Source organism: Morone saxatilis, unplaced genomic scaffold (genome assembly GCF_004916995.1).
Source record: "Morone saxatilis isolate NCDOM2014 unplaced genomic scaffold, NCSU_SB_2.0 Contig12, whole genome shotgun sequence".
Classification (NCBI taxonomy): Eukaryota; Metazoa; Chordata; class Actinopteri; family Moronidae; genus Morone; species Morone saxatilis.
In genome coordinates, this window is record NW_023339674.1 from 15,786,303 (window position 1) to 15,801,427 (window position 15,125).

Consider the following 15,125-nt stretch of genomic DNA (forward strand, 5'->3'; position numbering starts at 1 on the left):
TGCCAAGTTCCCCTTTAAATTAAAATGTTCATCTACTTGTGTGCATACGCCTATACAGAGTGTCGTTAAAGATGATTACACATATCTGTTGAACAAATCACAGGTGGACTTGATTATGATTGTCACTTAGTGTCATCCAGTCAGGCCGATTTGGATCATCTGAAGCCACCCCTTATTGGAATGAAGAGAGCTGCTGTTTCAGCCATCAGGCTCCAGTGGTTTAACTAACCTGTAGCTATTTGTAAAGATAAATAGATCGATAGATACTTTATTTATCCCGAGGGAAATTCAAAAACGTCTGAACATTTGTTCTTCTGAAAACAAAATCATAAAAACACATAAAATGTGAAGTTTAATTCAGTGTTGCTCTGCTACAAGAGGTATTGGAAGCTCTTTCTCTTCCTCTTAAACACACACACAAACACACAGGACATTGCTCCCCACGCTGAGCAGCTGGCTTCATGAGCTTTTGCTCTTCTATGAACATGACAACATTTTCCTTGAAAAGCAGTGACTGCATTTGTTTTCCCACTACTGCCGTGGTCATTCAGATCCTGGTGTTATTTTCTTCGCAAGAAGAAAAGACTACTATGGTGATGAGAAAGCGATGAAGAGTAGCGTGAATCAGATGCCAGACCTCCCCAGCAGAGGTTTGTTGGGGCCAGCAACACAGGACTCCTCCACAAAGTTTGGAAACAACACAATGTCTTGAATTTTATTTTACTTTCAAGACTTGTTCCCTAAGTTTATTTCTAGGAATGTCACATGATTCAGACTCACAAATACAAATGTGGGAATTCCCTCTGGTGTATCTTTCTGAAACACAACATATTCTGTGAACAGAAAGTAAACATTCTATATTGTACAGCTGTTTCTTATTAAAAAGTTGTATCAAGTCAAATTGAAACACAATGCAGCATAGATTTCTTCATGTTTTATCCACAGATGACCTGAAAACTAAAATGTTTTTGTGATTTAGTACAGAGCCAGGCTGCAGGTCAGAGGCCGACAGGTCTGTGCAGGATACTGAACAGGTTGTAAAAGTCATCTTTGTGGCTTCAACAATTCCCCTGACCACCAACAACACAAAGTCATGAGGGAATGTTTCCACAGTGGCCACAGTGAGAAATATTAGATGGATGCTCACATATCTGTTCTGTAATGTTGTGTAAGCTGTAACTAATTTATTATTTAACTCTCATTTGTGAGACACAATTGTTCAGTTATTGAGATCTTTCAGAGTTAAATGTGAGCCAACTTTGATGATTAGAGGAAAGCTGTGGTTATGCATCATTATTTATTTTATCACTTCAGGATCTGATCAATTTTAAATTTTAAAACAGCTGTCAGCTGAGGGGTCCTTAAAGTGTCAACCAGCTAGAATAATATAAAATAAAAAGGGAAGCATTTTTAGTTGCTCTTCATCCAATTTTTCCACTTCATTAACTTTGTCCAGATCCAAACAATTGCTCAATGCCTTTCTTGCCTCTATACAGTCGAGTGGGAATCATTTTCAGAGAAACTAATCCACAAACGCGATGAAACAGAGATTTTTTCTCAGTCATACAGTGGATTGTTTCAGCATTATGTAATATGTTTTGAATTTTTAGCAAAGCTGGCTTTAACCAGCTATAATCCTGTACTATTAAAATATGTTGGATGTGGACTTTAAGTGGCTTCAGATGTTGGCTGATCCACAATGACCTTTGTGTTCAACGAGCATAACTGTTAACATGGTTATAAGCCAGAAGGGAGAGGTAGTTCAGCCATGCAGTAGAACAACATACTTAAAGACACTCTGTGGGGCTTTTCACCACTAGTGGCACTGCAGAGCAATGTTGTAAGGAGCACCTTCCCTTTACTGGTTGGTATGGAGCCCCATAAGTGTCTGAACAGGATGCATGTAGGCACAGTATGAAGTGGTCTCCCAGCACTCTCCCAAGGCTCAGAGCACAATACACAACTGTTCATAGAGAAAATAGACTATCTTCAGTGAAACGTGAGCTGTTAGGCAGCTGTATTGATTAAAATAAAAACTGATCTGTTTCTTCAGTCGGTTTGACACCCAGGGACAGATCAAGAGGAAATCAAACAATGGCCATATTTTAAATACAAATTCACAAAAGACAACAGACCAAATGTAAGTAGAGAATGTGAAAGACGCATTTAAAAAACAAGCTTTGGAAGGAGAAATGGATTCAATATGTTTCTACATTTTGTACATTGTGTTCTGAAACATGAAAATGTGACCGCTAAAAATAAAACGTCCACAGGACACTTTCACCTCTGGATGTTGGTGTCAAGCTGTGCTTTGTTATATGTGACTGAATATGTGGTGTTTGTCTGAAATACTGCAAACGCCATTTCAGAGAAAATTAACTTTATAACTATTAAAGTCTCTTTACAAAGACAGACTTTCAGTTATAATGGTGCAAATACAATTAACCTTTTAACACTGCAAACACTGAACTGTGATTAGTTCAAGACATAAGGGGCCACGATGCAGTGTTTGCATAGGCACTGATTTAGGTGGACTGACTTTGCAAACATACAATGAAATGTTTGATTACTGGTATCATACAGAGTTTAGTTTAATATGTGTACATTTTCCGTGTTAATGTGTTTCATTTCCTCATATTTCCCTTTGGTAGAAGATTTACCTCTTTGTCAGCCTGAATCAAGGACTTATATATTCGATAGCGCCAATATCGGACACAGATGTATGTGGAAGTTCTTGGCTGTATTTGTTTAAGTCAGTGTTTCTCATCCATGAAATAGCGAATCCACAATCTTTTTGATGATTTAATTATTAACTAAAAGCAACTTGAGCAGTCAGGAATATTGAAATATGTGATTTATCTTTTATTAAACCATCCTGGGCTCTTTATTTATACAGTGCACTGCATTTCAGTACATAAAAGTAAATGCACTGAACAGCTGGAATGAAGACCAATTTGATCGTTCTTTCCAAAGCCTTGTGCATAAAATCACAAAATGCTTCATCTATAAAAATACAGAGGACAATGGAAGCCTGCCAAAATATATTACAGCTTAATATACAAATATATAAATGTACATTCAATAAATACAATATGACGTATTCTTGAGATGTATTATGGCTATCATGTAGGTCAGTCCATCACAAATCACCAAGGCTTGCATATTCATTTTCATGTTTGACCTTTCAAAATAAGGGCACCTTGTAGACTGAGCTTAGTCAATGAGGTAAACTGTTGCAGGTGAGACACTGTTGACCCATTCATTAAGTAATTAGGAGCACCTAGCTATTACTGTAACAAGTAACCTCAATTCAAATTTCATTTAAAAAAATACTTCAATTAAAAAATGCATATCCCTGTTGGACCGCAATCTTAATGACCTTCACATCTAAATGGCTGCAAGGGACAGAGAGCCTTTTTAAAGTGACCAGTGACACAATAACCAAAACACAATCAAAGAACAAGCAAGGCTTCAAGAGATCAGATATTAACACGACTCATATTTTAAAAAAAAAAGAAAATACTGATTTAATGTACAAAGACCGCTGTGATTATCTCTTCAGTAGATAGTAAATACTTCTTTGGTCCCTGTTGATTGTAGGCAATTAGTGGTTAGGTAAAGACAAACTTTAGGGACAATATGATCATTTTGTACATAAAAAAACAAACAAAAACAGAAGCATGTGCCTAAATTATGCCTATCACTATGAATCATTTCTACATTTACAATAATCCAAGTTCACATAGGCAAAAAATACACACCAGTTCAAAATACATCAGAATCAGTATAAACAGTATAGTATAATATATATATATATATATAGTATAAGGCTTCAAAAGCATAAACAAATGATTACAAAGATATGCAGCAAAAGCTTAGCATTTTGTCAAATGTGAGCACATCATCACAAAGAGACCTGTAACATTTTTCAGCAGCAGAATTTGCAAAGACAGAAGAGAGCTTGTGAGCAGACTCATTTCCAGCACTGTGGATGAGGTTGTTGTGTTGGTTGCACTGGGAGTTTAAGTCATGAGGCACAAGAGGAGGGAAATTAGAAGAAAAAAAACGCAGCATTCGGTATATATTGAGTTACTTGCAAAGGCGTTCCCAGTGTTGTGCTGGGTGCTGTCTATCTTTGGCTATGTATCTACAGATGCATGATGGGTGGATGTGTGCGTGTTCAAAGGCAACTTCAAGCGTCGTTCTGCCCAAAAAGGCTGCCCTTCATTTTCAGCTTGTGCATCCTGGAAAGAAGAAAAAACAAAAGTGAACAAGAGGCTTCTTCTTCTGAACATAGTATAATTCTATTTTAAGCAGCATACTTCCAATAAAAATTTAGCTACTCAAGTGTATAATTATTCTCCTCAACTTACAATTTCTCTTTACGGCTCAGGTTGTCTTCTTTTGACTTCACAAAGACTGCATCTTCTCCTCCCCTGACGAGGTAGGCAAACTCGCCTTCCTTTGCGCTGAAGATCACCCTGGAATCACACAGGAAAATATTTTAAAATCCCCCATCTGTACGTACACATCTTGATAATCATGTGTTTTGGTGGTTACTAAGAACTTACTTGGACTGGGTCTCTCCAGACTTGATGCGCAGTTTCCGGATGTGGAACTTGCTGCTTCCCCACCAGTCTGACCAGCTGATGATTGTGTCCTTCTCCCAGCGCAGCTTCACAAACATCAGCTCTCCAATGTCCACATCGGTGGTGATGAGGAAGGACAAAGTGGTGTTACCGTTCAGGTCCGGCCTGCAGGGTGAAAGCCAGTGTCAAAGGTTAGCTGCTCAGATTGGACTGTCCTCTACATGGAATCAATAAAGGCATCCATGGTATGTGTGCGACGTATGTTCCTTTATGGTCTTTATTTAGAGTCAGGATGGTTGGAAACGCTGTTGCTGACCATCTGTCTACCTTTTCTTGTGACTTTCACATGCACATGTTTGGTTTTCACATGATGGATTGTACTGTTTAATATACGTACAGAACAAAGGGAATGTCTTCCTTCTCTCCGTGCGTTCCATACAGAGAAATCTTCATTGGCTGCTCCGTGAAGCTCAGGCTGTCTTTACTGAAGATATGCACCTTAACTTGATAGTGGAAAACTAGGAGAGAAGAAACAGACAGTTTACTGAGGGCTAGCTCAGACACACTCTCCACAATACTCTCATACCACTACTTAAAGTTTAATACTGGAAAAGCCCTTTATGTAACCTTGATCTTTTTGTCTTCATGTGACTGTCACAGTGCTGCATTTAAACACTGAGAGATTTGTGCTAAATCCTGGTGTTTTCATTCACACAGCTTCATAAAAATACACCACTACAGTATATAACTCAATATTTCAGCACACCTTAGAAAACCCTTAACAAACTGTCCAACAAAAAATACTGCTGACTTGTGCCAAACTGTAATTCTTAAATAAACCTTTCCATTGCTTCACATGCAGTGGTGTCGCATTACCTTAGCATACCCAGAGCAACTAAAATACCCATGACCTCTTCTTCATGTGACCTTCTGAATACTTGCCACTTGTTGTACATGTCTGCTTACATTAAGTGTTAATAGTTTCCCTGAAAATTTATTATAGTTTTTTTGTACCGACTTTACTATTATTCAGCTCCAAGCAGCCACATCCACATTAAGTACATTAACAACAGTAGCTCATACAATGAGGATTACTCTAATTAAGGCATGTGCATGAATTAACTCAACTTTCACTAATCCTCAGTAAAGTACATAAACCCACCAGACTTTTCTGCAGTAGTTTGTATTTCTTCGGTTTTCTTGCAGTGCACAGAACACAAAATCTACAAACGCCTCTTCTTCATGCTTACCTTTGTAAGGCATCATGTCACGGGTCTTGAGGTACATCTTGGTGCTGCGGGTCATGCGGACCTTGTTGATGTTATAGCCAAGCGTGTTGCAGCGATTCTTTCTGCAGCTGAGGCACAGACCTTTGTTGAAGGCGTCTTTGGAGTTGCAGCGGTAGGCCATGCTCTGCTGCTGGGTGTTCAGCAAAGAGTCGATGAACAGGTGGATAGAGCGCTCGTGGGAACATTTGACGAGCTGGTCCATATCTGCAGTGCACACAGAGTACAGGAGCTGTAAAAACAATCTGTTTCTTTTCTCACATGACGTCATGCAGCAGAGAAAATGTTTTCCTCATGCTGACCCCGATGGCATTCCTCATCAGCAAAACATCAAGCACGACTTTCATCTCCACACAAAACCGAACAGAGGGGTGTCTGTCATCACTGGAGGCAAACATTTTAATTGTAGCCCTGAGAGCTTTTATAGATTCAAAGTGTCTGTTTGACACCATGTACACTTGCACAAACTCATCTTGATGATTTACAACAGTGCTGTTGCAAACTCTTTCGCTTTAATGTGTGTTTATGGTGCAGTGTGTCAAACAGAGGAGGTGGAGAAGATTGGTACCACCAGGTCTGAGCAGCTGGAGTCTCTCAATAAGGGCGGATGCATGCCAACATGCAGGTATTACCTTACTGCCAATGTCAGTGAGTCCTTACAAACCACATAACTTACAGTATATAAACTGAAACCTAACCGAAAGCAGCTAGGAACAAACATTTTTTTGGAGTACGTACTTTGGAGTCCCTTGATGCCTTCTAATGCAATCCCCAGCAATGTATTCTGGATATCGCAGCCCGGCTGGAAAGTGCCTCCATTGGGGTAAATGTCAATGTGGCCTACAGGTCTCTGGATGCCGATGCTGCGGTCTGGGGAGCCCCTGGTGTTGGTGTGCAGGACGTCCACAAACTGGGCGTCATCTCGGGACAAGGTGTTCTGGTTGTCTGCGTGCTCGAAGGTGGGACCGGCAGGATCCAGACCTGGGGAAAAAAGCACAGTTAGGCAAAGGCGAAGTCAGATGTGTGTTGATAAAGACATGCATAAAATCAGAAAATAACAACCTATAAAACTGTACATTTGAGTATGTGTTTCATACAGCCTATTTCCTCCATCTGCAGCTCTGCAGAACTGCTGAAGCTCAGAACAATGTGAAGCAGCGATTGTGGGCTCTTAATGGGCTCCAGCCTCAGATCACAGTAAAAATACCATTATTCTAAGCAGGTCAGAGAAATTTCAAAGCTGGATAAACTTCATAGTGACAAAAAGGGGGATTGGACTCTCTAACTGGCTACAAGCACACATACAATACGGGCCTGGAATGTAATGGCCAAAGGATAATTTTTCATTGGTGTGCTGTGTTGTTTTTATTAGCAGGCCTAAAATGTTAAAACAAATTGCACATGGTCATGTGGTATGAGGTATGAATCTTCTATTACAATCAATCATAACTAAAGAGAATTTGCACTTAGAGCCAAAAATGATGTCTATTTGTTCATGAATGTATGCAAAACGGTGCAGGTTTATCTACTTCAACCAACCAATCAGAACTGAAGGTGAGAATGACCCATTTTCCAATTAATTAGATCTGTGCTTGGGCTGTTTATCTGTCTGTAATGTAAGCAGATGGTTAAGTTATTGTTCTCACCTGTGATCCTGCTGATTTTATGGTCAGTGAGGTCTCCCGCAACTCCAGCCACATGTGCTCCCAGACTGTAACCCAGCAGATGAACCCTCTCCCAGGGCAACTGCAGCTCGTTCTGAAAAGGAGGGGGTGAATGAGAAGAACATGTTGACATGCTTTAAAAACAGTTTAAAGTGAATCCTGCAAACTTGCTAGAGAGATTAAAACTAATAGCAGGCTGTACCTGGCAAAGCACTGTGGCTTTTGGTTCAAGTCTCAATAGAGTCTGGGATGTAATCCAAGTAAAGGATTCATTTGTGTAATTTTATGCTTTGCCAAAACTTTGCAACTGGAAGTCACGTAAACAAAGGACAAACCAATGAAAGCATTATTCATGCCAACACCCCTTGTTTGTCACTCAAACAAAGGCAACACTCGACAAAAAACTGAGCCTTTTTAATGAGTGGCTGCTGTGAGCCACAGACACGGCCATAAACTGCCTTTACAGGGAGTTTAAAATCATAACCAGTTGGACAACATATCCGCCGCAGCAACGCTAGGTACATGAATATTACATCATTGCTTACACATTTGCCACAGATTCACCAGCTGCTCTAATTTCTTTGCTGGCAGATTTACGTAGAGTGCAGTGATAATTTGGACATCCAAAAGCAGTAGTTCAAGTCCACTTGGTAATAAAGACATTGTGGAAAACACGATCCAGCTGTTAGCCAGCTGTCAACCAGCTTTGATACTGTTCAATGAAAACACTCACTTGTAACCAGGTAACAAACTTGGCGACATCGCGGCCAACAAGTTTGGTGTAGGCTGCAGATGTCGGGTAGTGCTGGTTGGCGCGGGTCAGCCAGTCCACCACGATCACGTTGGCACTGGGCTCACGCTCATAGAGGGCAGACACCAGCTTGGGCACCCAGCTCTCGAACATCCCTGTTACCTACAGTAACACACACGCACAAACATGGTCACGCACATTTGTCAGCTGCAGTATGGCGTGATTTATTCTGGCCCTTAGCCCTCATTCTGCGTCCTGAAGAGATGCCAAGGTGTCATCAGGTTCAAATCTTTTTGCATGACTGGCTTTAAATCACATTATAGGGGGACATGCATGCACTGTTGGACTGAGCCAACTCACTTTTCTCAGCCTGTCTGCTCTGAAATGTGTTATTTATTGTTGTATTCATCTCACAGGACTATAGGGGTGCTTATAAGTTTGGACTTGGCTCAACATTTAAGATCAGGTTGGTGGGGGGGAGACTTAACATTGTACTGGCAAGACATTATGTTCTTACAACATTTTATAGCATTATTTCGACTGATATTTTAGGTGTAATTCACCACATCAGTATCTCAGCCTGCAGTGCATTCAAAGAACTGTGCACATTACACAGATAGATACTTAACTAACAAAGGAGGGACCCATAGGATACACCAATAGAGGCTGCTATGATTGTGATATGACTTTTGAAATACATTCAGTCTGACATACCGTCCAGCCATGTATTACAATGAAGGTCTGAGTTGCCGAGTTGAATTCACACTCTTTGATGGTCTCTGGCCTGCCGGCCACAATGTAGCACATGTCATCATCTGGGATCTCCGATGTGCGCAGGGAGAACTTGGACACAATGTCAGTGTAGTCTGTGATCCATTCAGCAGTGGTCGGCAGCGGAGTAGCAGTGACTGTGGTGTTTACTGTAACAAAACACACACAAAGAGAAATGTAGAGGAGTGCAGGCACAATCAGGGATTCAGAGCAGGAAAAAGGTACATTTATAACATTATTATCACACCTTCCAGCTCTATGTATCCATACAAGAGACAGCCATATAAACCACTGCTTTATAAACACAATATAGATAAATAATATATATAATGCATAGATTAACACATTTTGACAAAATGAACACAATGAATTCAGCATACAATAAACATTTTCATGCAAATTATAAAACCCTGCTGCTCTTCTCAATTATATTAAGTGACCACTAATCTCACCAGTGTGACTCCGTCAGCAAGGAGAGGAATAGAGCAGGGCAGTGTCGCCCCCTTTTGTCTCCACTGCATTTCTACCAGCATAAAATTAATTGAACCTCCAAATATTGTTAATTAAGCGTTTAGATTTCCTTAAGAGATTTACTTTAGTTACATTGATTAAAAAAATTATAAAATCATGATAAATCAATTTGTTTTTGTCCAGTTTTGTAAGCTAAATAGTATTTTTTTAATCAATTAAGGCTACATGGTTTTAAGTGGAGAAATGTCATTAAAAAAGGATGTCATGTATTTCTAATTAAACAACAAATATTAGTATGTGTATCAACTATAACTTCGAAAACAATGTGCTGGTATTTTCATTGAAAATACTCTGATTTTTGCTTTTAACATTGTCTTCTCTTCAGACAAAAGGCCTGCAGCAGCAGTCCTGCACACATACACATGAATGGTAGGAAATGTGTTGCAGACCTGAACTGTGAAAGCGTTTCACGGGGTTACTCCCGGTCAACACGGAACAGCGCGCATTAATTAACCTGCTTCCTGCACATGTTTACTTCATTATAGCTGCTGGTCAATCACACAAATAATACCCTGACAGGCAATATATTATAATCATATATCACTGATAGGTCGGTCTTACCAAACACAGTGCTGCTGCTGCTGGTGGTCGGTTCAGGGTCAGAAGAAAAAGTTGCAAAGATTTTTCCCAAAATTATCCAAACTGTCAAAAAACTGATATTTTCTTTTCCCATATTATTGAGAAGTTTTTTTCTAAAAGTATCCTGAATTAAAAAAAGTTCTCTGAATGTCGGGAGATCAGTTGTATATCCAGTCGCGTGCTTTAAGTCAGAAGGTGGTGTGGAGTTGCGGTTTAGGAGTAAAGTTTCTTATGGTCTGTCACAGATACCGCTCCAAGTTATCTTTATGGGTGGCTCATTTAAATATTCAAACATGATTGGCTGGAGGTTTTGTGGGAGGGGTTTAAACTTTGTCCCTGTTCTGAATCACTGCAGGGAAATCATTCATAATCTGCTGACCCACTGCAGCGCTCAGGACTCAAACGGTGTTATTAGAGTTAGTTATTAGATGTCGATTAGGTGGTTAGATTTTCAATAAATTACCGGAAAGTTGTCTCAGACTTTAAGTTTAAATGTTATGGCTCATTTTAAGCTGCTGCAAAGACAAACATGTATTTGTGTTATTTGTTCTGTAACTTGCAATTCAACGTGAATTTACTTTATTTCACCAGGCAATCCACTCAGTATCTACACTGCTCACAAGGGAGACTTATATATGAAACATAACCAATAAGATCATTAAAACACATTAATAACAGTCGGTTGATCAGTGTGGTTGTCCAGTTTATAGGTTACAGTGAATGAACTTTGTCATTTTCAAACCCAGTTTTCTCCAATTCCAGATATCTTTCCACTCATTTATTCAGTTTCTCATTTTCATATTTGTATATATCTCATTTATATTTATATGTTATTTTAATCACCCACATGATGTTTATTAAATCCGATTCAAATCTCATGATAAATTAGTTAATTGAGCCAGTGCTTGTGGCCTGAAAAGCCCTGTCAGAGGCTGCTGATGCTTTTCTTAGCCAAGTCAGATGTGATCATCTTTGACAGACCTTCTTCAGTGTGGGTGTGTTAAAAAAGGCCCCTCTCCCATTGGTGGATCTCCAACTTTAAAAACAGACAAACCACAATGTATTGCCCCATGCCCTCTGATTACATGCAAAAAGGAAGCTTAAAACATTTAAAATAAAATAAGTAAAGAAAAGTACATTCCAGTCTCATATCATGTGAAATGAAAACAAGATGTTAAGACACTGCGTACTTTATGGTGGCAGTTAGACCCCTTTTGTGGCACTCGGGGGCACCAGAAAAGCTCCAAAGAAATCAAAGACACATGTATGATGAAAACAGGCATGAGAGAAATGCGTCTGAACACGTGTCTGAGTTTTATGATGATTTTAATGCCAAAACACCTGCATGAGAATATTTTACACCTCTGTTATCTCTCCAAACTAAAACAATATGGCAATAAAAACAGACTAACCTATAGCCTGGATACTTTTCCATCAAAATATTGTTGTACAGCATGAAGTCAGCACCCTAATACCACAGAATGTTTGATATTAAAGGATGAAGATTCTATGTTTTTAACCGTGATATACGTTCGTCTTTCAGAGAACCTGTTCTGTGTCAGATGTCCTCCCACTATGTCATTTAATATGCAGAAATATTATTCTTCTAAAAACTAAACTAAATGGCATTTGGAGTTAAAAAATCACACGTGGAGCGTGTCCACATTGTTTCCTTGAAAAAAATGGGGCCACAGACACACTTAAGTTGTTTTTTTTGCGTCTGAAAGAGGTCTCCCCCTCGGAAGAATTTACTACATAGACAGGTGGTATAGCTTCAACCGTGTAGAGGAACAAATTTAAGATATTTAACCCTTGTGTTGTTCACACGCATAGGGTTAGGGTTAGCTTTCCATTGTTTGGGGTCAAAATCAAGACAAAATCTTATTCTGAGCATATAAATCCCAAAATGTAGAAAATGTACTTTGCCACAAACCAAACTTCTACATTTGATGAAGGTCACAAAATACATTGTTACATGTTATTACACCAAATAATTAATATTTATTTAATTTTATATGTTATATGGACGAGGAAAAAAACTAATAAATATTCATATTGTTTGCCAAAAGACAAATATATGTACAGTGTGTTTGACCTGAGAGAGACCTGTTTGACCTCTGTCTTATTTTGGATTTGGGAGGCGCTGTGTAAAAAGTGCACCGATCACAGAGATAGAGAATTAAATACAATAAACAGGTTAAACCAGTTCTACAGCTGGAGTCTCTGAGACTCCAAACAGAAGTAAAGTGACATTTTCATCATGTTTCCAAGTAATTCTCATAAAATTAGGGAATCTCTGTGTTTTTGAGCTGTTAAAGAGGATCCAGAGTCTCCAGGACTCCAAACACAACATTTAGTTTGGTTGAATACAAAAAAATAGAAGAAACTGATTCATTTACCTTCATGAAGGACCAACATTTTCTGCACGATTGAACCGTTAACTGTTGCTCAGTAATCAGCTGCTGCTCTATATTTGCCTTCTCCAAATATAGTCGCTACTTCTTTTTTCTCACATGTTCAAGTATATGTATGTCTTTGTATGTTTAGGTGTGTTTTTATGTGTGCTTGTTGGGAAGGTGATGCTTATGGCCAGACCTACAGGCCCAACCCAGTGATTAGAGAGAAGAGCAACGCCTACCCCCCCCCCAACCTGTGATCTCAGTCTCCATCTCCACATTCACTGCCGCTACTGTATCTGACCCCAAGAGAGACTTGCAGGGATAAACGACAGTGCAGAATGTCATATCCTGTATGAGACACACCCAGGCAGAATCACCGAAATTATGTTTAGTTTCATGGAAAACAAGTTTAGGAGTAGGAGGACTTTTATCAGCAAAAAGAGGAAGAAGGAAAGTAGAGAGATAAAGAGAGGGAGAGAGGAAGAATGACAGGTATATAATAACAGTCTGCTTGTGGCAGTTTGGTCTGTATACAGATTTGATATAATGTCATTCAGTGCGTTTGATCTTCAATTAGTCTGACCCCTTGCGGAAATTAAAAGATCACTACAAAGAGAACATAGATTTCCTGCTGGGGAGGAATTCCTTCACTTTCCTGTTGTTGCTTTTTCTTCAGCAAACCTAACAGGCTGCACATTTGTTTCACATTCCTCTGTTTGCACTGCTGAAAGATGATATCCATTCTACCAGAGCAGTTTTAACCCACGCAGACTACCTCATGTATCTGCTGATTGCAAATATTTAAATGAGTTATAAATACAAGCAATCTGTTTCCTTATACGTCTTCTTTTTCCTTTTCTCTTTGCCTTCAGTGTTAACATGTGTTTACAGGTGTAGTCTACGCAGGTGTAGTTACAATAATAACAACGTGCAGTCCATCAGCCTTGCACGAAATCTCTGAAAGTTAGACGTAAACCTTGTAAACATGTGTTTGAGCAGCCATGCAAATACACTCTCACACACAGACCCCGAATGGTGAAATCCTCAACTTAAACGTTCATTCTGATGAGTCCCTCAGAAGGCTGATTCTAGGAAAAAGGAAAGCGGGAATTGGGTTTCAGAGGACGATGCAGCATAAATATTTGCAAGTGAATTTGTAGCAGGGGGCCCCTATGCTTCAGAATGGTTGCACCATGTGTGTACAGTATGTGGCTTCCACACTAAAGTGGGTGTTTTGTCCAGAGCCAGCACACAGGAGGTGTAATTTCATGTTTACTGAGTGTGATCTGGTGACTTTCGGTGATTTTGATCTGGAGCCACACTTGCAACTTCGTCGCTCTTCTTTAAACTCTATTGCTTGAGTTATTGCGGGTGCAAGGCCATCCTCTCATTGTTTTTCATGACTTCACTGACACTCATCACATTGTGTTCTTCTTTATCAGAATGTTTCCACTTTCTTTCATTGCCATCACTGTCCAGACACATCAGGACATAAGACCTTGAGGAATTCCTGGTGAGACCTTGAAGCCAGCTGGAGACTCAGTAATGTCAAGACAAAAAAAACACACAACTTATAAATCATGGTTTCACTAAATCATAAGGCTTAAATCACATTTTACTCAGTGACGTAAAGAGAAAGCTCTAATAAACCAACATCAGAGTGGATTTTAGCTTTAATTGCCCACTCAGAAATCAATTAGATGAGGGGAAAGAATTGCTAGACAAGAAAGAAAGAAAGAAAGAAAGGCTCCTCAGTGGGAGTGCAGTCTTTTACGAGTCTCCTACTAAAGACACAGTAAGGTCATAAAAGAGCCGCAGAGAGGCTTGATGAGGAGACGTGTGTTTGTGAGGACGGCAGTATTTTATTCCTCTATTCAAGGGTGACATGAAGATGTCGTGTTATACACTGATGCAGGCAGTTTAACGAGAAAATTAACGACGCATGAATTGCTCGCGTGTTTGTGTGTACATGCATAGGACATTTGTTTATATCTAACATACACCGAGAGTGTCTCTTGTTTGTATCCACTGTAAACTGTAAACTGTGTGTGCCCCTTTTATGAACCCATCAGCCCTCACTTTCCAGTATGTGAACAAGCAAGACAACAAACACAGAACGTCAGAGGAAGAAAATAATCTACAATAATCCTCCTGGGGGGGAAAAAGTAAAAAAGTACAAAAAGTGGAATTGAGGAGATCGTAGATTATAGACTAATGATGTGTGTGTGTGTGTGCAGAAATTCCAAACTAACCATTATTTTTATTCTACTGGACATGCATGAGTCTGAACAGTTTTAACAGATTAAATCACTTCTGTGGTCTCGCTGTTAGGCCATTTTTACTTTTTGAGAGATGCTGATCATCATTATTACATATCATGTTCAACACATGTATAAATATATGTAGATGTATATCATAGATAAATTAAACCAAAGCGCATGTACAGATGCCAAACACCAAGACAGCGCTGTTACATAGCATGAGAATATTTTTCAGTTGGATAAGGCAATGTAGGTAATGTAGACACCATGTTTTGACAAGAAGGAAGAATGTGT

At 39.4% G+C, this 15,125-nt stretch overlaps 1 protein-coding gene across 1 annotated transcript; it reads right to left on the reverse strand.

Annotated features, from left to right (window-relative positions):
* Positions 1 to 2,839: 2,839 nt before the first annotated feature.
* On the reverse strand, positions 2,840 to 10,412 carry lpl (lipoprotein lipase). The gene is made up of 10 exons (XM_035653444.1): positions 10,154 to 10,412; positions 9,005 to 9,210; positions 8,273 to 8,452; positions 7,522 to 7,633; positions 6,614 to 6,856; positions 5,840 to 6,082; positions 4,987 to 5,107; positions 4,572 to 4,754; positions 4,374 to 4,481; positions 2,840 to 4,244 (listed from the first exon to the last, which is right to left on the reverse strand). The coding sequence occupies exons 1-10, from the start codon at positions 10,263 to 10,265 to the stop codon at positions 4,193 to 4,195; spliced, it is 1,560 nt and encodes a 519-aa protein (XP_035509337.1). The 5' UTR covers positions 10,266 to 10,412; the 3' UTR covers positions 2,840 to 4,192.
* Positions 10,413 to 15,125: the final 4,713 nt, after the last annotated feature.

Excerpts from the sequence above, each read along its gene's own strand:
- lpl (XM_035653444.1), bottom strand. The coding sequence starts at position 10,265 with ATGGGAAAAGAAAATATCAGTTTTTTGACAGTTTGGATAATTTTGGGA. Across the intron at positions 9,211-10,153 it reads CAGCAGCAGCACTGTGTTTG|TAAACACCACAGTCACTGCT; the intron begins GTAAGACCGACC and ends GTTTTGTTACAG. Across the intron at positions 4,482-4,571 it reads TCTGGAGAGACCCAGTCCAA|GGTGATCTTCAGCGCAAAGG; the intron begins GTAAGTTCTTAG and ends GTGTGATTCCAG.